The 25,452-nt window shown below is 37.3% G+C and overlaps 1 protein-coding gene across 1 annotated transcript in view; it reads left to right on the top strand.

Annotated features, from left to right (window-relative positions):
- Nucleotides 1-25,452, top strand: part of FRY (FRY microtubule binding protein) — a gene marked incomplete at its 3' end in the record, with an annotated part of 132,062 nt that overhangs the window by 23,994 nt on the left and 82,616 nt on the right. The window contains exons 2-3 of the mRNA XM_010172653.1: nucleotides 6,336-6,535; nucleotides 21,921-21,974. Of these exons, the coding sequence (XP_010170955.1) occupies nucleotides 6,336-6,535; nucleotides 21,921-21,974 (254 nt within the window). The remainder of the gene's footprint in view (nucleotides 1-6,335; nucleotides 6,536-21,920; nucleotides 21,975-25,452) is intronic.

Raw genomic sequence — 25,452 nt, 5'->3', positions numbered from 1 at the left:
CTTTTACTGTCCAAATAGGCTGGATGTGGGACTCAGATTTGCACTGAATTCTTCCTGGTCTTTCATTTTTGAGTGTAAATCCTCCTAAGAGAGAATGAGAAACACAAAAAGATCAGGCATTAGTAGCATCAATTCCTCATCATAAAGTCCTATACTTTAAATAAATTTGTTTCCTATCATATATGTTGCAAGTCATTAATACTATGTTTTGGTTTTATGTTGTGTTTTTATGGTTATTTTTTATTGAAACATGCAAATGAATTATGAAAAAATGCTTACATTAAAACAGTGCTACTACTACATTTTACTAATATGCTGGAATCTTACAGTTTCTTTCACCAGGTTTAAAATGGATCTGCCAGACTTTTAGTTTGTTTCTTTCAGCAAAAGTTTCCCTTGAATTTTATTATCTTTGTCTCTCAAGCTCAAACTAATTTGGAATGTTCTCCTTCAAAGGGTTAAAAAAGCCACTGTTTGTTCTACACACCACGTGTACTGTAACCTTGTAAGTTAAATTCTTCATGCTTTATTTAATAATGTGCTTTCTTTTTAATGTTATAATTGCAGTTTTAAAACACAGCAAATTTTTGTAAGTTATTTCAGTAGATGTATAATTGTCCTTAAGGATATGTGGTTTCTCCCTGACTCTTGGCATGGAAAAAGGAGAGATACTGGGTTGGTTTTATCAGAAGGAATTTAAACTGTGTGTACTTTTGTCCAAAAGACCTTAGTTAGCAAACAAAACCCATCCTGTGTTGTCTCTGTGCTTTGCATTTCTATACTAATTGCTTTCTGCTTGGATTGTGTGATAATACGTGTGTTTGATATGCATGGTTTGTTTATGTCGATCTCCATTATCCTGTCTCATGTTCTTGGAGTGCCTGAAGTAGTTTCGCTAATCTGTCAGCATAGTATGTACTTGTGGATAAATATAGACATGCAGCCACTCCGTGAGTGGTCATCATCATATGCTGAAGCTAAAAATTACCCCTTTGGTTATGGAAAGGCTGATCTGATCCGGAGGTCTGCTCTAGCTCACACATTGTAGGTCTTCAGCACTTGTCTATTAAAAAACAAAGCCAAAAACCTAGAAGAAATGTCTGCCTCAATGCTGAAAAATTTATAGTGAAGTATGAAACGGGACTATGAAACAGCTAATTTCCTTTTCGATTTTAGTTAGAGAAGAATTCTAAGTTCTATAACTGAAGGAGTGGAACCTTTCAGGTATTCACAGGCTCATGGATATTACAGTAGCATGTTGGAGAAAATCCAGTGTGATCGGCTTTATAAAGGGGCTCGGTAGGTATGAAAATACTGTAAATACATGTTTTGGTTTGTGGTACTAGTTTGTTTGTTGTTGCTAAAGTGTAAATTTGACACAGTTAACTAAAAAGCCACAATCTCCATTCCTTCTGCTTAAAGATACTGAAAATTCAGTAACTTATGTTTGGCTGAAGTTGTATCCAGTGTAGCACAGACTCTTGACTTGTACATTGTTATCTTTCTGTTGTTTTGCTTCATCTTGGAGCTTTAAGAAAAATACCCATAATGTAAATCATAGCAGAGACTCTTAAATGATAATTTAATTTTGTACTCATCCTCATTATCAGCTTAGTGACCATCTGTGTGTATTAAAACTAGTGTGCTTTTTTTACAGCTATTTCTCTGATCTGGGAAATGATCAATACAGGAAAAAAATTAGCAGTGCTTTTAGTTCAGTAATCCTTTCTGTGGTGATAGTATATGGTTGTGGTGACAACCGTGTGTGATATTGCATTGCTATGTCCATACTGACTCCTTGTTTTTAATTTTTTAAAACATGACATTGAGAAAATCTTATGGTTATAGTCTGAACTAAATGAAAATATTCTGTAGGAAAAGAGTATCATTTGAAATACAGTTTATTGCAGATACAGTAGAAAAATAGGGAACATATATTGGAAACAAGAAAATGGATTGTTTGAGAGAAGTAACCCTCAGACAAAATTTCACCCCAAAATGGTGTTGATCAAGAATAGTTAATCCTAGGAGAGGAGCTTTAAATACGTACACAGCTTTCTAAAACTGACTTACAGATTCCCTGCTATCGCAGGGCCCTCGGGCATCAGGGTTACCATGGTCTCCTGCATGTGTATCACCATTCATTCTCTTTGGGAATGAGCTACTGTTCTCTAGGTGAAGGGTTTAGTTTAATGCAGTACTTGTGTGGTCACCAGTACTGTAATATATGTTAGGAGTTCAAACTAAATGTTTCAGTGGTCCATTCTGGTACTTCTCTTTGTAGATCATTATTATTTTTAAATCAGATAGTAAAAAACTTGATTTGTCAATTAAATAAATATTTAGAATTGAGTATAATCCCTTCTTCCCACCCCCAGCAGATATCTTCTGCAAAAACCCCTACAAACTATATGTGATGATTTCTCATGTAAAAATTATGCCTTTTATTTAATGGGGCAGTGTTTCACTGGCATAGATGGCAAATATGGGCACATCCTTTTTATTGCTCTTTTTAAGGCCCACATTATAATGTGTCAACATAAAGGGACCAATCATAGATGACTTTAATGCAGCAATTTCTTAAATTTTGAGTGCTTAATTTCCAGTTTTATGTCTCAGAGGCAACTTTTTTTTTATGAGCTTTGTAGGGCACTCAGTCTAGGAAAAAGAACTATATTCTGTTAAAGCTCATACATCATCAGTATAGATGTTGGTGATAGTGCAGATTTTTGCAATGCAAATATCAAACAAATGCAAATGCTCAAGAAATGGAACTGAAATGATACATTAGAAAGCCAGACCTGTAGAATATAATTCATAACCAACTCATGATCAACTCGGAGCTCTCACAGTGTTGGCAATATTGACTTCCACACTGAAGATGCTTATATGGAATTAGCAGCTACAAAATCACAGAATCACAGAATGTTAGGGATTGGAAGGGACCTTGAAAGATCATCTAAAATGATCTTTTAAAAATTTGAACTAAATCAGTGTCATATGTCAGTCATTTCTATAACTGCTGTAATTACTGTAGCAGTGATAGATGTTAGCCCCCAGGATATCCTTTCTTTCCTTTGGGGGAAAGGCTGTACAGTCCTGTATTTCAGAGAAGAGCTAGAATAAAAATTTTTGGTGCACTGACAAATCTCACAAATAATTGCATTTCTCTGTTACAGTGTGCAAATAATTAATTTTTCAGTTAGATTTCTGTAAAAAAAAATTAGACCAGTCTGTGTCACAAACTGAACAGCATCGTTGTTAAAAGGCTTCCTACTAACAATGACTATGTGGATTTAAATTCCAGTTTCAAAATCCTGGTTAAATGCCATGATGATTGAAGGTCAGGGTGGCAGCTCCCAGGTAGTGTGACTAGGGTTTCTTAAACTTAATTTTGTGAGGATGAGAGGAATGCATGATCTCACAGACTCTATTCCTTCCTTCCACCCCTCCTGCATCTCCCTTCGCAGTAAATTTTGAACTTAGTGAACCAAAATTGCCTGAGGAATAGAAGGAGAGTTTGCATTTGATTAGATTCCTACAGATTTCTTCAGGAGGGAGCCTGGGATGGTTGTGCTGGCCAGAGAGAGGCGAGTGGTCCAGCCCGGGTGTATTTAGCTTGGCAGGGCTGGCTGGTGGGCAGCCTGCCTGCCCCGCAGCGGAACACAGCTCGGGAGGGACCTTGGGAGTGACTGGGGGGATTGGGAGCAACTGGGGGGCTCTTGGTTATGATGACTGGGGGGAGGGCGGGGCTCTTACTGCACAAAGGACACAAGTCCTTAAGAAAACTGATTTCACTGCTCACAAGAAAACCATTTTTCCTAACTGAGCACTTGGCTGTCAAACTGATTTCATGGATGGTTGTGAGCCAGTCAAAACCACACATTTGGCAAATATATGGTGATTATAACAATATTCTATGACTCCTTCTTAAAGCTATTTGTGGAGAAATTTCCATTTCCTAGTATATTTGATAGTCTATATAAATTTGCATCTGGTCCTTTGCGTCCCACTTTCTTCATGCTTAAACTTTAGGAGAGCCTAGGTGATGACAGGAGAGGAGTAGCGCTTACACTCTTCTCTGGTGGCTCTTTTTTCATTACTTTGAAGTAGATTATTATTCAGACCAACAGTGTATTTTGAGAAACAGCTTTGTATAATATAGACCTGTTCTATGCATTTTGTTTTATGCAAAGAGTCATAATGCCAACAAAACTCTGTGATTATTGCCTTCAAAAATAAAGTGAGACTTTACAGGAAACAAATCTAGCAGGAAACATTTATCAGAGTGGAAGAAGTGGTGCTGCTGTGCTGAAGTGTGATGGCATGCCTTGTTGATCAGGAGAGTTATTTTCAAAGTAAAGTATGGATGTGTTACACTTGCAGAATAATAGCTACATGAACAAAAGAATTTCTGTTTCACATTATAGTCATATAGTGGATTTCTAATGAGTTTTCTGAAGGAAAATATGTTCTCTTTTCTCCAATGCATCTTTTTTATTTTTCAGTACATGAATATGGGATCTGATTCTGCCACATCTTGAATAACGTAGTCTTTGGGATTTAGTTTTTTTCAGTTTCTTACAGTAATGAAGTATTTAGGAAAGATCTAAAATCTCATTTATTCTAAAATCAATTTTATGTAATTAATAGTTGACAGTTACTTCGAGTAGTAGTTGCAATTCTCTTCCTCAAAAGGAAAGGCTGAAGGCATTAGATTCGCCATTAGATCCATAACAGATCCATAACTGTAGTTCATTCTTCTTTCTTTCTTTTGTTCTTTGCGACTTGGATGCAACATACAGTGTAACACTCAGGAATGCAGTGCTGTGGGGAAATGCTATAATGGTATTAGTTCACAATATTTTCCACGGTTTGTATTGCATTAAAGCACCTCTGTCCCAATCACCAGCAGTGCTCATGGGTGTTACAACACTTGTGTTGCATTCAGGGTGGCTAATGGCGTTACTTAGTTTGCTGCTTTTAAAATCTCTGGCAAAGCTAACAAAGGGTGCTACCAGTACTTGCCTGAAGACCAGACATGACTTTTATTGCCAATAAGAGGATTTTGTTTTGGAAATTATACGTAGAATGCTAATATTTTAATTAATTTTGGTTTGTTTCATAGTCCTTCAATTTATTTCTTCTTCAGTTTCACAGAAAGACAGTAAGTAGAACTGAGCCTAGTACATAATATCTTGATACTGGTTGTGAGGAATTCAAAGAATCACAGAATAATTTAGATTGGAAGGGATGTCTGAAGGATGATGAGTCAGTTTCTCAGGGCTTTGTCCAGTCAAGTTTTGTGTATCTCCAAGAGCAGAATTTCTATGATTTCTGTGGACAGCTTGTACTAGTGTTTAATCACCCCCTCACAGTGGGATTTTTTTCCACATAATTGGAATTTCTCACGTTCCTATTAGTGAATGTGCGAAATTTCATCCTGTCAGTGAGCTTAAAGAAGTGACTGGCTCCATCTTTGCTGTACTCCATTAGGTAGCTGAAGACTGCAATAAGATCTCCACTTAGCCTTCTCTTCTTAAAGTTGAACCAGTTCAGCACTCTCAGCCTGTGCTCATATAGCAAGTACATAAGTCCCTGATCATCTTCATGGTCTTCCCTTGGCCTTTCTCTGGAATAGCAATGTCATTCTTGTATGGGGGAGCCCAAAACTGGACACAGTACTCCAGATGGGATCTCTCAAGTGCCAAATGGGACTGTAGGGTTTGATACCTTCAGAAAACTCATACATAATGAACATTTATTGGCCATGGAAAACATTTTGTTTCTGACTCTTCATACAAGATTTATACAGAGGAAATGTCGTTGGTTTTAAAGGAGTCATTCTTGATTAACCTCAGTATAGACGAGAGGAAAATCAGGCCCTTTACAACTCATCTTAGTCAAAAGATCAGACTCCTGACTTTTACAAGGATAGGTCAGTTTGAATAGCAATAAGTAATAAATTTGTTATTTGGCAACTGAGTTACAGATCTGGTCTACAAGGTAAAGGATAAGAAATGAGGATGTTACTCAAACAGTGAGGTATTAGCAAGTCTTACCATGTAAAAAAGGAGGATTGAGTGTGTGCTACATAGTAAACAGTACTAATTTTTAATACATAAAAGTACATCTTTGATTTCTTCTTCCAGTCCAGATTATGTACATTTTATCTGTAACTACACCATGGAAATTGTATTTATGTATTGTGTATTTCTTTATTATCAGCTAGTCTCCAGTTTTTCTCTGACAATACAATGGGCCATTGGGATGCTCTGGAAAAGTTAAGACATGTTGAATTACCCGACAGTAAATGTGTCTTTCTTACATTTCAGCTTCTCCAGTTGGTAACGGATATATCAAGCCACCTGTCCCACCTGTTTCTGGTACACAGAGAGAAAAAGGACCTTCAGCCATGTTGCCTATCAACGTTGACCCAGATAGTAAACCAGGCGAATATGTCCTGAAGAGCTTGTTTGTTAATTTTACTACTCAGGCTGAACGCAAGATTCGCATCATCATGGCAGAACCTCTTGTGAGTAAAAAGAAACTCTAAGTAGATATGTACTTTGCTTTGAATTTATTTTTAAATCAGGCTTGCTTGCTCTGTAATGCAGAATATTTTGCTTGTAATCTGTGTTGGAGTTCGATAGTGTTTCCCGAACTGTAAGATACACTGCTATGGCAATTAGAAGGTTGTGGGAGAGGACAGAGGTATGCGAGATATGCCAAACGGGTGACATGAAAAGGAATGAATATTTTATTTCTGTTTGCAATATGGGCATGTGTTAATGTGATTGAGAGGCAGAGAGGTGTCAGCCAGCATAGATTTCACAGCTGGGAGAGTGGTCATGTGAGTCAAAATAGATTAGAAAATGCTGAAATATGACAAAACCAGTATTTCTGAACATAAACTTGTTTTCAGCTAAAATATGAAAATGATTAGCACTGCTGGTTCTTATCTTAGTTCTGACAGTAGTAGGTTTCATAACCTAAAAAAGTGCTATAGCACCTATTTTACAGATATGAAAAAGCATGCAGCATTTGAAAAACGAGTTACATTATATGGTCTTGCACAGTCTGTGAGAGAGCTGTCCTTATTTATATTTTAGGCAGATTTAACATACAAGTATGTCTGTTGCAAATTGTCTCATGTAACTGAACTTCTCAGAGTCTGCTATTTTAACGTAAGACTACATTTTATATACATTGTTCTTATTTTTATTAGGGAAGAATAGTTCTGTAACCTGTATTTTAGTTCTGATAAGGTAAAAATAATCTTTAAAAATCCAAACAAACAGGAACCTGTATTTCTGAGCTGTAAAGGAATTTTAATAAAATCTTAAAACGTTCTTGTTATAAAGCACAGTATAGAATACTCAGTTCAGTTCCTCATTTTCAAGTCTGGATATTCTGAAGAGTAAAATTAAGATTGTCTTGATTCTTGATACTTGTAAAGTTTTTCCAGACTTTCCTCTGGAACATTAGATAGAAGTAAGATGACAGAAATATCTTAAATAATTTGGAAATAATACGAAAAGAAGGTAACAGGAAGGAATATTTTGACGAGGATCCAATTTCTTCTTCTTTCATGCGTCCCCTCTAAATCGTGAAAAGTAGAATAAACTGACATTCATAGTGCAGGTCTTTAAAAAAAAATGCCAGCAGCTATTTATTACCATCCAGTCTTCATGTGATGCACGGTGAACATCTTTACAATTTTAACACAAAATGTGTTGAAAAATTGCTTGACACGATCAGGGAAACAACAACAAGACCAGTACTGAGAACATAATTTCCTTGTGGCACCTCTGTTACTCTTAAACACTAACCTCTGCATTTTCATGTGATATTTCAGACCTAGATATGAACCATTGACCCTGATTTATTCTCATTTCACCTTGTGTTAAGATGATTTTTAGTTGCTCTCTGTTGATACATTATTTTTTTCTCTTTGTGAAACTATGAATATCTGAATGTTCATCGTATCTTATTCCAGAGATTGTTCAGTGAAATTTTATTTGGTAAATTCAATGTAGAATGTAAAAATTTGACAAAAGACTGGAATGTCTGTCACCTTCCTCTTCTTGTCAGTGTTTACAGTACATACTTCTTTCAGAGGTCTAACCGTGAGACACTAACAATAATTCAGTGACATACTCACATCTTATTAATACTAATAGGACTTACAAGTCATGGCATGCTGCTATTTGAGGGTGACTGTGATAAATATGGAAACAGTTTTTTGTAGACATCCAGTCAAAATGATCTTGAAATAATTAGGTTGGAATGAAAGAAGTGACAAGGGAAAATGGCAAAAAATTATTCTGGAATAATGGCTAAGTCCATCCTTTTTGTGGATAGCTGTTGGATGTTTAGCAGCTTTGTTCCCACATTTCTACTCTACTGATAGAATTGTAACCAGGAAGTCACAAGGATTTGTGAGACAAAGATTGCAAATTGGTGGTGCAGAGCAACCCCTTGGCCTTTTTTTCATAATAGGTTGTCAAATGGTGAGCTCTTAGAAGATTCTATTCTAATTAAACTCAACCATACTTCAAAGAAAATCAAACTTGCAAAGTGCTCTAACACTTCGATGTTTCTATTTTGAATTCTCTAAGTCATTACAAGATATGACAGTTTAATTTTGTAATGAGTGATGAATACTTAAGATATCTTTTAGAGAAGCTAAGATGATCTGTTTATAATATAATTGCTTTTCCCTCTCTTTTATCACAAAGCCTAGCTCAGATTCAAGCTCTGAAGTTACTATGGGATTAAATTAAAGAGTTACTGATGTATTTTTTACCTAGATATTTCTTTTCATACACCCATTTTGCCTGCTTATCCTTTCTGATTATCATTACTGTTATTATGAATTTTTCTCTCAGTTTCTTTGGGTTACATATGCCTGTTTGATATATCTACCTCTTTCTTTTGTGATGGACACAGAGCCCAACTTCTAAGTACAGTGTTCTGACAACTATGGTGGAAAACCAGGTTTGTGTCCTGCCATGAGTTGCAGATGCTAGCAGGGCACAAAAATTTTTTGCTATTTTCTAGGGCAGCAGTGAAGGGCACACGACCCACCCTCTCCTGCAGTCCCTTGAAATCTCGGCTGGGATAACAAGATTCCAGTGACAGAGAAAGCAGAGGGCAATGTCACCTACTCCTCCTGCTGCCTTGGCTGCCAACTGAGTGTGATTTGACATTTAGGTTACTGGATCTGGCAGTGATCATCATAAAAAACACACTCCCCAGTTAATATATTTTCTGGGCATGAATCTAATGTCAGCTATCCACTGCTAAGTCTTCAATAAATTAGAATGGAAACCTTTTGTTTCCAGATATGAACTTTTTTCACTTTATCTGGAGAATATTTTATTTGGAATTTCAGGTCAATTTTTTCACCTTTTTAGGGTCTCTGGAATAGAACAAACATTTCAATAATTACATTAAGTTCACAATTACATGGCTAATTTTTAATGATTAAACTACTGTACCCCAGTTGTCAAGTTATATTAATCCAAATAAAAGGTAGTTGATGGCAGAATTAATTAAGAGGGATTTTCTAGTTTATAAAATTAAATTCACATAAATGAAATGTAAATAATTTCTTCTTGATAACCTTTAATAATTTCCTGCTTCTTCGATAATTGTTCTCCTTTATAATGATTATTAAGAATTTTTCCCACAGAGCTTTTTTCATGGCTGATTGCATTCATATTTACATTTTTATCAGTTTATATTGTAAATCTTCTTTGCATTGCTTCACTTACAAACACAATTTGATATTTCATTACTGCTGATTTTTTTTGAGCAGTGGTGACCTTAAATTGAAGCTAGAATGAAGAAGCCAGGGAAATATTTTTGCCAGTTCAAATGATAAAGTGTGTTTACATATCTTAACACTGTAAGGAAGAAATCCAGAAAACTGTTTGCTTTTTAGGGTCATTGATTATCACTTAGGGTAATACTTCATCCTGTGCATACTGATCAGTCTAATCTTTAAATGTGGCTTTCAACACTACTTACACACAGCTGTAGACGTTGATAAAACGTGGTGAGCTACAGGCATTGACAGTGTTTAATGGTTAATTTAGCTGTTGGTAAACTTTCATTATGCTTTTCTCCTGCAAGCATCTTCTTTTACTGAGCTTGTCTAAATTCAGCATCTCTCTGAATACTGATCTCAAGAGCAGAATTTATTCATTATAGGATTAGGAGTATAAGCATATTCATGGATTCTCTGCCTGTAACTTTGTCCTTTTATTAGGTAGGTATATCTGGTTGTTGGAAAAAAAAAAGTGAAAGCAGTGATCTGGTTGCTACCAGTGTTTTTATTACTTCAATTTCATTAGAAGCTCAAAGACATTATATCAGAACAGAGCTGGTGATAACAGCCAAGCAGGTGGTTAGGAAGACTTTGAAAAGGCAAGAATAATGCAGGTTTGTTTTTGCAAAGTCTGACCAACCAACACATACAGTGGCACTGCTGTCTGATTAACTTTGATCTAGGCTTCACTTTCTGTAGGCATTGCAGAAGAAATATGCTAAGAACAGACTTGGGAGTGAAGGAAGAAGAAAGTAGAAAAGGAAGTTTTTGGGTTTTGAGGGCTGAGCTGTGATAACTAGTAAGATTTATGCAGGCTATAATAATACCAAGCAGCTTCATCACACAGCTGTAATGTAGAATTTTCTGCTTTACCTGGACTACAATTCCAGCTGTATCACATGAGGAATGACTTCTTTGTTCCCATCTATAATGAAACACATCAGTGTTACACATTTTTTACATTTGAAGTCCTCACGAATAGTTTGGCATACACAGAGACTTCAGACCCTTATTTATTCACAGTGCACAGACAGGCATTACTATCAGAAACAAGTATTTTCATAGAAAAGAGGAAAGGCAAACTGCCTTGCTCTGTTCTAGCTATCCACTCAGTGTGTGTGTGCCCATGTAAATTGGAAAGAAGACAACTCTATTTAAACAATTTTATGCAAGCGTATATTGAAAATGCTGTTCTTTTTCCTCATACAAAATTATCTTCCCTCGGATCTTCTGTAAATGCAACAAACATGCCAGATTCCCATTGTCATCTGTCCCTATCCACCTCTGTGTCACTTCATATCACTCAGGGATTATGTCACTAGTAATTAAGATCATTGTTTTCTTCCAGTAGTGTTTGTGGAATAAACATTATTGGAATTCTTTAAAAATTCAAAATTCTGTATAACATGTGGGCAGTCCATCCCAACCCTAAGGAGTTCATAGTTCATAATAACATAATTCTATATGTAATGTATCTTTATTTCTACTGTATTCTTTATTAAGTATTTAAATGTTATCAATAAATATTAATGGCTTAACTCTTTTACATCCAGTTGTGACAAGTAACATGTTGGCTAGTGCTTGCAAATATAGCACAGAACCTACCGCATGCCCCTAATTACGTTTTTGTGTCTTTTAAGGGTATTGGTTATTACCACTATCCAGAAAATTAAAGCCATACTACAATCACCTCGGGCCAGCCTTATCACTGGTCTGTCATCATGAAGGACTGAATGAAAATCAAGTGTCTAAAGTAGGTAGTGTTCTTGCCAGATAAGTAGCAATTTATTAGAGAGGTATCTTTCCATATTTTTGCAACAGCTTCATCCTTTGCATGCTTTCTGAGGCATGTTTGACGTCAGTGAGGTACTGCTTCATCAGGGTTGCTGTAAGTGTTTAAGTTTACATTTATGCACTTTTCTGGGCCTGAGCCTGGCATGGCACAGTTTACACGTCAGACAGCTTGAATTATGCCATATTTGATCCTGTATATCTGCTGGCATGACAAATATGAGGAAAACTTAAATACTTCACATAGCTACCTTCCCAGTTTGGAAATCCACCCAGTAAGGTCTTATTTCCTTGGCTGGGCACATGGTATGGGTGGAGGCTGTGGCTTTTGTGGCCATCATTCTTGCAGCAAAAGTATAGCGAAGGCTGATGTTAGCTCTGCAAGGGCGCCCTGGCATCCTCCTTTAAAGTCTGTCAGATCGGTACCAGTAACCGGGAGGAAAAAGCTTCAGATCGAGTCACCTAGGAACACGTTTTTCATGGTACAGCTACAGCCTTTGAGCTAAATACATAGCCAAGAAAACATAGCCAAAATAAAGGAATTTTAAAGAAAACTTTTAAAAAAAAAAAGTCTGTCCATCACCAGAATTTCTCAAGTTCACTTTAAAAATATCCCTTTCCTCATCTGTTGGTCTGTTCTGTGAAAATGAACATAGAGTTAATGATAAGTAGTGACCTGAGTTAAGGACGGCAGGCCGCCACCCGCGTCAGTGGCTCTGTCATTTCTTACCCAGTTAAGTGAAACATGGTTCCTGTTTACAGAGCTCTCAGCTGTGCCTGGAGCAGCCCTGCAATTACAACTCTAAATTTATTAAAATCCACTGATAAGGGCTTCCTATAGCTTTGATTAAATTAGGTCACATTACTCTGAATGGGTAACCAGCCATCAGGGCCCTGGGGGCACTAATAAGCCCAGGACCCCATTCCAGGTGCTGGGGCCATCAGTCCCTGCCACAGCAACACCACAGCCAGGCTGGTCTCCAGCTCCTCACAGCCCTGCCCAGCCATGGCCCCCGCCCAGCCAGATCCACTGTCCTGGCCCTGCTCCTGGCTGGGGACCCTGCTGCTGTCCCCACGGGGAGCCCCGGCCACTGTGGCCACCTCTTCTGGGCCCTGACACCAGCAAAGCCGTGTAAGCACTTCAGCAGCTCACCTCGCAGTGGCTGAAGCGTGTCCTGCTTAGTGCTTCCCATGGAGGTCAGGACACTGGGAAAAGAGCTGGGTCATGGGCAGTTCTGTATCAGAAACAACTGTGAGTCTGTCATGCAGCCGTGTCTCGGTACTTGGTAGCTGGTAGGATGTCTGTCCTGCCTGTTTGTAGGGTCTTCTGGGTGTCTGCATCCGGACAGTCGTTCTGCATTTTGCTCTGCTCCACCTTTTATCAGAGGTCTGGTGCCAATCCTGTATTTTCATTCCCAAGGCTCACAAACGTGGGAAACTTGCCCACCCTTCCCAACCTCCCTGTTTTTATAGCATTTTACCAGTTCTCTGTAAATATACTAAAAGAAGGAACCTTGTCCAGAGCTTGGAATATGGAGGTCCCTTAAGTCCTCATAGCGTTGCTCTCATCATGGGCAGGAGGTTTGACTGAAGGTGAGGACAGTGCTCTCATAATACCTGGGAGAATGTGGTGAGCTCAAGAGGGAAGCTGCACATCCCCATACTGTGCAGGGAAAAAAAAGCTTCCTGCGTTTGTCTACCATGTCCTTCTTGCACAGAAGAAATATCTTTGCTCATCATAAATCAGTTGGTGTAAAACTCTTTGTATATAGGATTGAAGCGTCAGTTAACTTCTTTGTTTAGGAAACAAGTATGTACCAAATGACCAGGTTGCAACAAGGTCAGGGAAGAGCATCTTCTCACCCTTTTCGCCAGCTCTCAGAAGTAATGTCAGAGGTGGAAAGGAAGGAACAGTACTGTTCAAGTTGCACACTTGACTGTAGTGACTTTATCTCCTAAATCTGTTTAATTTACCACTGGATCTTTTGCTGTTTCTATTTCACAGAAGTCTTCGGTCAGAAAAGCCTTCTCTTAATGGAAGTTATTATTAGTTATTATGGAATAATATGGAAGTTATTATTATGGAAGTTATTCCATATTATGGAATAATATGGAATGTTTATTATATTATACCCCTAGATTATTTTTTTTCAGAATACATATGTTGGCTGATGAAGAGAGCCTAGCTGAACCACCTTGGTAAACAGCTGAAACTGGGCTTTGCATAGCAGTGTCATGCAGAGGTCTTAATGCAGATATGGAAATCCAGATCTCCATAGACTATTGTTCTTAGAATGCTAAAAATAAGTTACATACAAATCACTGTATCAAATACTTTTTCAGAGCATCATGTTTATTCCAGTCCCATAGACTCACAGATAAAAGATCTTTGACTCTCATACTGCATCTCATGACAACACTCTTGACTGAAGCCTTATACAAAGTATCATTAATTATTAGAGTATGACTCCAGAAAGCATTCTTCCTGGCTTCATGTTCAGAGCAAGGTGGAAATGAGTGTTTTTATTGAGTACAGCTTGCTTTGAGTGTCTGTATTTTGAGCATGTTCTTGTTCCCATTATGGAGAAATATCTTTATGAAAATACACTGTAATAAATCTCAAAAACAAAAACCAGAAGAAATCTGCATTTACTTCAGTAGCTTTTGAGAAGTAAATCCTATATATCTTGCTCACCTGGAAGAAAATGCATCATATAAGCAAAAAAAACCTGTCTTTTTTTGTGTCTTGCTGCAGTCAGGCTTTGCAGTGTAATAGCCATGTTGTTTTCCAACTTCACAACATTTTATTACTGCTGCTTCCTATAACAGGCCTTTCTCTTTTCGTTAATATTGGTTTAGTTAGTTTAGCAATGACTGACTTAAAATGATTTAGGGTTTTTTTGAATATTAGAATTTACAATCAAATACCAGTTTAGTCAATAACTCTTTTAGGACTGTAAATTCCTGAATCTGCAATAACTGATTATACGTATAGAAATTAGGAATACTGATAGTGTTGAACTTAACCCATGTAAACCATTACTTGGTCTTGGGACTACCAGTAAACTCAATCCTGTACCTAAAATTCAGTTATTACTGTCATAGTTAATCCATTATATTGACTTTGTAGTCCTTCCCCAAGCTGTATATAGAATCATAGAATGGCTTGGGTTGGAAGGGACCTTAAAGATCATCAAGTTCCAACCCCTCTGCCATCAGCAGGGACACCTTCCACTAGACCAGGTTGCTCAAAGCCTCATCCAACCTGGCCTTCAACACTTCCAGGGAGGGGGCATCCACAGCTTCTCTGGGCAACCTGTTCCAGTGTCTGACCACCTTCACAGAAAAGAATTTCTTCCTAATATCTAATCTAAACCTGCCCTCTTCTAGTTTAAAGCCCCTTGTTCTGTCACTGCCTGCCCTTGTAAACAGTCCCTCCCCAGCCTTCTGTAGACCCCTTCGGGTAAATCATGGTCCTTTATTAATTTTCATCATAAGTAAGGATGCCACTAAAACTTAGTATGTTCTGTGCCCCACCAAATTAGGTTCCAATTAACAAAATTTTATCTTCTTATATTGGAAGTTTTAATGTCAGAATCAGTCAGTCTACTACTACAGGTCTTTGATCAAATTAGTGTGTTAACATTAAGTGTCTACACTTTGTTTCTAGATGCTCTTTTTAAATTTATCGAACTTACAGGTTGTAAAATTCACCTCTTTTTCTGTACCCCGTAGTACAGAAGTAATTAAAATCAGACAAAACCAAGTACTGTGATACTAACCCACCTTCAATTTGCATGTGTTCAGATAGAGGATTTTGATGTGTTCATTGTTTGCTCAAGGTAAGTGAAAGAAAGAAAACTTTCATATTTGTTTTTTGTGAGTTTTTTTCCTTGAGTTCCATGTTATTTGGGGAAAGTTGCAGTGGTAATTTTTGCACTGTGCCTCTAACAGCTTGGAAAGCAATCTCTGATTCAGTAGGTTCGCTTCTCTCTTTGGGCTGCTTGGAATGTCCTCCACTTCTGTGTAGTGTTAGTTCTGAAAAACAATTGACTGTTTCTTTGGCTTGTTTGGCCATTTTTTCTGATACATCAGTTACTTCAGATTAAACATTCTCATGCCCAAAATTTCTGAGTGTCCACATTTTAATTTTGTTGGTAGACAGGTAAAAGATGCCTTTTGCAGAGAATGTGATAATCAGACAAAAATTAGCCTGTAATACCTGATGTGATGACATAAGCTATCACCAAGTCAGTACAGTACATGACAGGGATGCCAAAGAGGTGAGAGTCAAAGCCAGTGAGTGAAAACCTGTATTTGAAGCTGAACTGATGTTTTCTTACACAGTTCTGTATTCAGCAATACAGCAGTACTGGGCACATACTTTTCCACAAGAATGAAACAGGAGAGCTGTTACAAAGAAAAGAGCAGCTACATAAAGAAAGAATAGACTGAGTAATATTGAGCCTGTCTTCTAAACATGCACCTTTCATTATTTTTGTGCAATACCTGTAATGACAAGTAGGTTTTTGACTTGAGTTTGCTAAAATGTTTTCGACTTGAGTTTATGGGAGATATAGAATATTTTTGCATATATTTCATAGCCACTTGAAATATACTTTTTTCCTCCATATGAAATGCCCTGTGCAATTAGCATTGCTTTTTTACTTAATTTTCAAAAGTTACATGACATTCATCAGACTTTTCTTTAACATTTTTGGAGCCTATAATTTTGTGGTGTTTTCTTGAAGCTATATTATAATATCTTTTTATTATGTTTGCTTTTAGAATTTCCTTTTGGTTTATGCATAGAATTTCAAAGGTTAATAAAGGAAATCTCATTTTCTGTTCATTTTACTCTCTGTGTACCATGGTCACTGACACAGTCTCTTAAAAGGGGTATCTAGCAGCTAATTGATGCTGAGCAGAGCAACAAGAGAAATCAAAGATTCTGTTGTCATCCACTGAACTGGCAATTATATTTTTATGCATGAGGACTTACTGACTTGCAAAGAGCAGTTGTGAAAACAGGACACTAATTGCCTGTTTCATAGAAGTTCCGAGTGGGAGACATTTGGGTGACTAGCAGAGTAAACAGGTTGTGCTTTTGAGTCAAAAAGCTTGGCTCTCTTAATTGCTTAGATATAAATTAACTAGGCTTCCTAGGGTGGTGGTGGGAATTCCCAAATAGTAAAAAGATAAATTAGGAATGAAAATTATTTCCCAAGAAGTTCAGAACTGTTTTCAGTACAACAGCTTTTTTATGGAACCATAGACTGTTCTGTCCATGTTTGAGAGGACAGAACAGAAGTAAATGCTTGCAAGTTCAGCTGCATGAACATACTCAATGCAGGATCAGCAGAGATCCGTTCTGGGAGGGAGGAGGCAGGAGCACACAGCCGAATGGAGGCAGGGACCAGACAGACAAACTGTCCCTTTCAGAGGCAGCTGGCTGGTAGGGCAGCTGTATCTGAAAGGTAGGTGCTGCTCTGTGGAATAAAATTTTGCATGCCCAGCCTTCAGAAGCAAATTGACGTCGTGGTGTTTTGTCCTAGATGATACAGATAATGGTTTACAGACCACATGAGCACAAGATTGACAGCAATAAGTTTTCTGATCTTTGTACAGAATAACCAACGGCAGAATTAAAAATTTAATATGTTTGATCCAGCTGTTTTTGGAGCAGACCTTTTCCTACAAAACACCACCTTTTTTTTTTTATAATACAAAGATGTTCAATTTCATTTAGGGCTTATGTGATGACTTGTCAAAAGCAGGAAAGAATTACACATGGGGATTTTTTGGTTCATAAGATTGTGCTTACATGCATTGTATATATATTTTAGCTATAGTATTTGAATGTGGTCTATGTCTACTCCATTTTGCGTGAAAAGGTCTGTTCTTCTGCTGTTTTCTTTTGGTAACTCTTCCATCCCAGTAGACTACGCAGTAGAGTATGTGTGGCTGCTTTTTAGCATGCAGTGCAAAAGTTACATTTGGGATCAAAATACCCTTGCATCCTCAGAGCTCTTATGAAAAGAGAGGTTTTATCTCAGTCAGGAATACAGTACCCAGTCATAGTTCAGTAGGAATAACGTGGTTGCTGAGGTAGGAAATAACTTCAAGGGGCATTTTATATCATTATAACGTGGTGAAATAGTGCATCTTAATAGGAACTACATCCTTTTGTCTTCATTTTTCCCTGAACACTCAGTTTTGTGACAGGTGGTGGAGAAAAGCTATTCCTGTGTAAATTTATCCAATTATATATGTGTAGCAGCCCTGACAAAGCAGTAATATATTAACGATTAAAAGTAGCTGAAAGTCTTTGGAGAAATTTTTTAATGTACCTATGTGAATAGAGAGTTTGACTGATATGTTATTTTTAAAATAAATTATAAATATTATATTTGTTTGATGCAAAATACATATTTGCCATTGCATATTCAAAGTATTCTATTTTATTATATTCTATTAATGTTTTCACAACAGCAGTGAGGCAGAGGAAGGAAATTAATTCTTAGGTAAACATTTTGTTTTGTAAGCATTGGTGATGCAAAAAGGTTAGATAGTTTTATTGAAAAACGATAGTTTCAAATATTAAATGCAAAATTATCTTTGATGTTCTTTACTGCTTATCTCTAATGTGTGTTCATATAATGGGAGTTTCCAGTGTGAACAAATACAGAGCCTACAATTGAAGGCAGCACTTCAAACAAGAAATGAGGATGTTTAACTTAGTGATTAAAAATGGAAATGTTGTTATTGAGAGTCCATTCTTCTGAAATTTTCTGATGTTTTTTTATAGCCCAGAAAGCTACGCACTCTTTCAGATTAATCAAAACTTTCTTTATTCATATTTTGTGGTTGTATTTTTTGGCTCCAAATTCAGCCTACCTATTCATCCAAGATTTGGAAGACATTCCTGTAGAATGTAGTATAGCTACAGAGGCTCAAACTGAGTCAACTCATCATATAAAAGGGTCTCTTTGCTGTTTCTGAATTAGGTGGACAAGAAAATAAATAAAAATAAAATAGTGCCTTGAGGCTGGAAAACATTTTAAAGATTTTTTAAAAACTTTTAAATAAGTGTATTTCCAGGGTAAATAGACCTCCATGCAATCTATTACTCAGAGGCAACTTCTCTTTATTATACTTTTTAACCTTGTCTTTGCCAGTCTTGAACCACTGGTATATAATAAAAACATCTACCATTGAGTATAAATGTATTTTATATAGTAGTTGTCATAGCAATGATGTTGAAAATACTTCATTAAATGAAACTGTAGGATTTGTAAGGATATTAGAACTGAGTGGTATAGAATAGGCAACTTGTTTACAGTAGATGAGAAGAAATTATCTATTTCATAAAGAAAAAATGCTCTTTTCAAAGGACAGACACCTGAAGCATCTGCATGTAGTTGAGCTGTCTTTGAGTTCACTTGTCAGTATCTTCCCAACATGGTCACTTGTTACACTCATCATGCAAGCAATCATCCTTTTATATTTTGGGAGCACTTAGACAACAAAAACCAAATTTGTGTCTGATCCTTCATCTTTATTCAGTTTATTATCTATTCAGTGCTCATCATTAGTAGTAAAGTAAATAGTAATAATTTCTACTTCAGTAGAACTCAGATTTCCAAGCCCCAAATGTAATTTTCTTGGTTATTGCTCTTCACTGCAGGGGTTACAGTACGTTGCTCTGACATGGGCAACCCATTCCCAGAACAGGGGGTTATGTGCAGAGACACTCAGCTTCATGGGTCAGCTTGTCAGCTTGGGTCCAGCCGGGCTGAGTGGTCGCTGCAGTCACTGCAGGCAGAGTCCGTGGCAGGGCTGTACTTGGAAAGAGTTGAGCCAAAAGCAGCAACAGCAGCAACTCGAACAGGGGGATGAAGAAGGGGCAGCCTGGCAGGAGCACAGGGAGAAGGGAAGCAGCAGGAACAGCAGTAGGTGCATGATGGGATGAAGGGAAGAAAAAGGCCTCGGTTAAAGCCCTGGACTGGAGACACTGAGAAGTTAAGGCAGCAGAACCCTTCCTGGTGTCTTTGGCTGGTCTCCAACCCAGGGCTGCCTTCTTCTGTGACCAGTTTTGTTGCACAGCCTGTGAACGGTTTCTTCAGTAGAATATACCATGGTTTGGAAGCCCTAGTCTAGTTGCCTGTGAGAGAGCAAGAGATGAGTTGTATTGCTTTGTCAAAATGGAGGGATCTTCACTAACTCAGAAGCATAGCCCCTGGGGAACATCATCATCACAAACTGAAGTATTTGTTAGGTGTCTGCTTCCAGAGATAGGTAACAGATGATTAGGACATTTTTAGGATTGCAGTTCCAGACCTGGGTTCCCAGAGCATGTTTTGTCTTGTCTGATTGTGTCCATCTTACAGATAAGTACATGATGAGGAATCTCATAGCTCATTTCTGCCCAGAACACTGAATACATTTCTGTAAGACTTTCCACATGACTCTGAAAGCCAAGCATTGCAGTGTCAGGCATGGGAATGCAAAGCTTCAGGATGCCAAAGCCCTTTTCATTGAAACAGACCTTAACAAGCTTCTCTGTGGTAACACAAGTCTTCTGTAACAGAATTAGAACTTTAGCTAAAGAAACAGGTGCTGTTGGTTTAGTTTTTTCTAAACTGTACTAATTCTCAGTACATTTATTTGTACAGGACCTGTGAAAACTTAAGAATTTTTCTTTCTTTTAAAAAAGTTGATCACTGCTTTTGAAGTATTATCTGCTGTCCTTTTTGGTGTGCAGGAATAGACAAAAGGATTATTGTCCTCCCATGAGACATAACTAGGTGGCATAGCACTGAGTTACTGATTGAGGAAGATGACTGCGGGTGGCGTGATGGCGTGTGTCTGTTTCTGGGCTACAAGATTTTGCTGTGTCTGTTCATTACCAATAATCTGTCATAAAGTTCTAATTAATAGTTGTTGTACCCTTAATGTAACCTGGAGGAGTCACTTTAGATATTAGAGGTAACAATGAAAAATATTGATGACTGTCCTGGATAAATCAGTGAGTCAGTAGAAAATATTTTGTTGATTTTTCTATTTGGTAGGTAGTTAGGGGATACTGCAATCAGCCTGCAGCCAGCCTCCTTGCCAGCTGGCATTACAAGTGGATCAGCATAATTAATTTCAAAATCAGTCAGCAGATTATACTGGACAACATTTTCTCCAGAGAGAAACATTAAATAATAGAAATCTTTGGACCGCCTCAAGTCTTCCCTTTCCATTATCTCAGCAGCTTTACAGATTTCTTTGTTTTGCGTCTCACATCCCCTGGCAGTGATGGTATTTTGCCTGATTCATTAACAGATGCTGATGAGTGTAATAGTTTGCTGAAAGCTGAACAGAAAATCTCATGCTGAGCTGGTGGGAGAGCCCCAATCTTGCAGCTGTAGGAGGAGAGATGCACGATTTGTAGAAGAATAAGGCACTGACACATGTCAGACACCAACAACAGTAGTACAATTCATTGCAGAATCGTGATGGTGACGATGACATGTTTTTCAGACTGTCATCTGCCTTCATGTATTGTCTATTTTAATTGTGATTTAGGAGATTCATGTTTTGTATACTGTTGTGTATATCTAGAACACTGGACTATGTGTTTCTACATGCCTCAGTAACAACTTGCTTGGCAAAAAAACAATAAAGGTGAATGTATGTTCACACATGAGGACTCAGATTTCTGAGTTGGGCAGTTCTCCTTGGCCTTCCCAGGTATTGTGAGAACGTGTCCCGAAAATTTGCTTCTATTTCAAAAAAGCTTTCTTTTATTTTTTTTTAACTAACACAGCCATTTTTTCCACAATTATCATCCTTAAAAATGAACGTTATGGTACTGATTCTTCTAAAATCACCTTTCTTTCAGTATGCGCTGCATGGTGAACTACATCTATGAACATGTTTGCATTGCCTGGTAATATTATAACAAGAAGGTACATCATGTAGCTAAATAGAGCTCCTTAGTTATGTATGAGAAGAAATACCAAGTGCTTTTTAGGATTTTGAAAGAATTTATCATCAGTATGAGCACGAAGTAACTCAGGTGTAGTAAAAGGTTAATTATTTTCTTTCTTGGAGAGACACTAAAGATTAGATCATCGTATGCAGAGATCTCCTTTGCATATGAAACAAACAGTATCTCCAGCATGAAACTGATCAGGAGGCACATTATGTGAATAAAAGTCGAACAGAAAAATAAAAATAATAGAGTTGATAGAATAAACCATAGTATTGATACTAAGTAATACATATTTAATATATTTTCTTTTAGGAGAAGCCACTGACCAAATCTCTGCAACGAGGAGAAGACCCCCAGTTTGATCAAGTAAGACACTTGAAATTATATTTTTTCAAGTGATGCTCTCTAGGTTGTTCTGTAGCTGCTTTTTGGGGAGAGGTTGACTGCTTGGAGGGCTGTTCAGAGCAGGCGGTGAATGGTAGGACTTCTGCGTTGCACTTGGGAGCTCCCTGCCCGCCTCACTGACCACAGAGACACCCTGCAGGGGAACCAGCCACTGCAGGTTAAAGGAAGCTGTTTTGTGAGTACTCCCTAGCTGCCTAATGAAATTTTTTGTGGTATTCTGACCTTAATTTTATATATTTTTTTTTCCTTCCTGTGGGAAGAGTGTCACACATAAATGGGAAAGAAAAACAAGTTAAACCACCCATATGCAATCCTTGTGATACTGTTCCTGCAGTGTGTTAAACAAACACATAATGGGTGGCCATGGTTTAATTAAATATTCATGGTTAAGCAAATTGTGACCCTTTACAAGGAAGAATAGAAGACTTATGTTTCTCCTAGTTACTGGTAAGTAGACAGAAAATGGAAGAATTAAGTGAAGATCAATTAATGTGAACAGCAAATGCTTCCTACAGTGAAACAACTGTGTATTTCCTACTGTAGCAATTTACTCTGAATGCTGGGGGGAAAAAAACAGGTGCAGACAAAAAACAAAGGCAGATTTTGTTATACATAACATTTGTATATATTTCTAACTGCATATCTAGACTCCTACCTATATGTAGATTTAATAGAAAAGTATAGAGCTGAGATTGCCTTAGATGTCCTGTCAGAAAACCTTGTTTTCAGTTCCTTGAAGTTTTCCAAACTATTCAGACTGAAATTTTCAGACTATCTGTCTGCCTCAGCCTGAGTTGTTGGGAATGTTTCTGTTTTCAGATTTCACATTGTTTTCTGCTTGAACAGCACAATCATTTTGAGACATTCAAAATTATTGTGGGATTGATGGGACCTCCTGGTATAGATGTTCACCTGTGACTGGGGGGTGGGACCTGAACCTGGCTGATGAGCCTGTTTTCAATAACATAGTTCACACTTAGCAAAATCATTTTAATTTGGCTACATTGTAGTTAGATTTTCATTCAAAAATTTGTAATGCACAGTAAAGATTTGATAGAACTCAGCTGGAGTAGAGACAGTAAGACAGAGGAAAAGGTCTTTCTTTCCTTGGCATGTTTCACTCGGTAGATGAGGTCAGTACATCTCAGTATTCTAAAGCTGTTTTGCAAATGATAGCATGTCAGTGTTATAACGTTGTCATGAAAGTATGGATAATTTTGTGGATAGCAAAAATGAAGTGTGATCTACCTGAAACACTCTGAAGATCATGAATCCACATGATACTAAAATCCAAGTAAGATGGCATGTGCTTTTAAGTCACACCATTTAAGTTTCATTTTTTAAGTTAACTCAAACATTTAAAGAGTCTATGGGATGAAGGAAGATCAGGTTGATAATCCCTTGTTTCTTCTTTCCAGGTAAGGCATGGAAAGCTTTGATATTTATTCCTGACAAACATAAAATCATCTAGCAAAAACAGGATAGGCTACACATGACATTCCTGACATTTTTACTACAGAAGTGGAGGAGTAAAAAACTCCCATGAACAAACATTTTCAAGGGCTGTCCAATAATTGTGACTTTCAGTTTTAAGGCATCAAAAGTGACATACTGTCAAAGAAATCTAATTCTTTTTTTTTTTTTTACTCTTTCAAAGTTATCTCTGTTCAATGTGAATGAAATTGATAAGTGATGCTGAAGTGACCAGGTCACTAGTCACTTTAAAATATCTGAGCTGCATCTTCTAAGTGTAAATCAAAAAACAGTAGAAGTAAGGCATGACCTGATTTAAAATTTACCTTGTCCAAACCATCTTCAGAAGTGGAAAAAACCAGCCAAAAAACCCCCTTTGCAGTAATTTCCAATGAGCAGAATGGAACTTTAGCTACCCAGAGTAATCAGCATCGAGTTTAACACCAAAACCCTCAAACCATTTAAAACTAGTATAACTAAAGCATTACTTACTTCCCCTAAACAGCTTTACCTCTGGCTCTCTGAGAACAAGCGTTTTTTCCTGCCCATTCTCAAACACCATTTTAGGAATGCTAGCTGTGATGATGGTGATGGATCCAGCCTCTAGGGACCTGACTGTGCACAGGCAGAGTTGTTCGTCTCCGTATGGATGTAGTGTCAGTGCCTCCTATTAGGCAGACAGTATTGTTCTGTGGGCTCTGTCTGGCTGCCAGTTGCATCACCCTCCTCAAACTCATAATAGTATCTTGAGCAATGTATGAAGTAATCTTACTTATCCTGACTTGCAGAATGTCTCACCATTAGCCTAACCATCTGTGTTCCTTACACTGACTGTATTTTCCTTTTTAGGTGTGCATGTATATAAAGAAAATATGTACAGGAAATTATGTAGTTTTTTCATATGATTCTAAATATCCTTATAGTCTATTTTAAATAATGCTTTAAAAGTTCTTGATTAGACAACTCTCATTGCCTACTGACAAAGAGCATTACTGCTCCAGTATTAGCAAGCTCTGTGTCCCCAATTACAGAAATGTTATTAAACATTGTACTACTGAACTATGACTTAAACTTCCTGTTACAGGAAACCATAAAGTTGCAGTACATGAAAAGATCAAAAGCTGGAGTGAAAAAACTCATAATTATCCAAGAGGCTTATCCTCACCCAAGGAAACATTTTCATTAATCTTTTCTCAGCCTCTACTGAAGTATTTTCTGTTCTTACCATGGTATATAAACATTCTATGAACTGACAACTCTGGAGGCAGAAAAAGGGTACTGTGTAATTTTGGACCAACCTGCAGACATTTTTCCATATGAAAATACCAAATGAATATAATATTTTGGCATGGAAGTGAAAACTTAACAGCAAAACTTAGTTTTCATTTGAAATTTTCTATATGAGGTGCCTGTTGCAGGAGTTTCAGCATAAACTGCACAAAAAATTGTGCTGATTTTAATTATACTACTCTCTTCTTAAAACTCAGAGAATACAGATTGGAAAGCAAAAACATTTAGTGTTTTATAGACTTTTAGGAGATGGAAACAAAAAATAGGTGAAGCTAAAAAAAGGAAAATAAAAATTAATAATAATAAAAAATATGGAAAATAGAAATAAATAAGACACTAAACAACACACTGATTATTAATTATCCTTTTTTCCTAACAGCCTAAATGTGGAAATTGGCATGCCGATAGTTATTCCCATCCAATATTATATTTTTAGCTGTAGTAAGTGAATAATGGCATAATCATCATTGCAGGAGCACTGCAGTTGCCCCTTTTGTGTTTCCCTTTCCCTGAGTTTTACACTTTGTCCTTCTTCACCAGCAGAAGGGCACATGGAAGAGGAAGTATAAGAAATGATGGGGTCATAGAACAATCCTGGGCTCCTGATCAGAGGCTTGAGTTGAAGCAAAATAGAAATAAATGGGTTTTCATGTAAACTCTTATCCTGGCAGTAAAA

This window comes from Antrostomus carolinensis, unplaced genomic scaffold (assembly GCF_000700745.2).
Source record: "Antrostomus carolinensis isolate BGI_N321 unplaced genomic scaffold, ASM70074v2 scaffold16207, whole genome shotgun sequence".
Lineage (NCBI taxonomy): Eukaryota > Metazoa > Chordata > Aves > Caprimulgiformes > Caprimulgidae > Antrostomus > Antrostomus carolinensis.
Note: the sequence above shows the minus strand (reverse complement) of the source record. Positions and strands in the feature narration are given on the sequence as shown.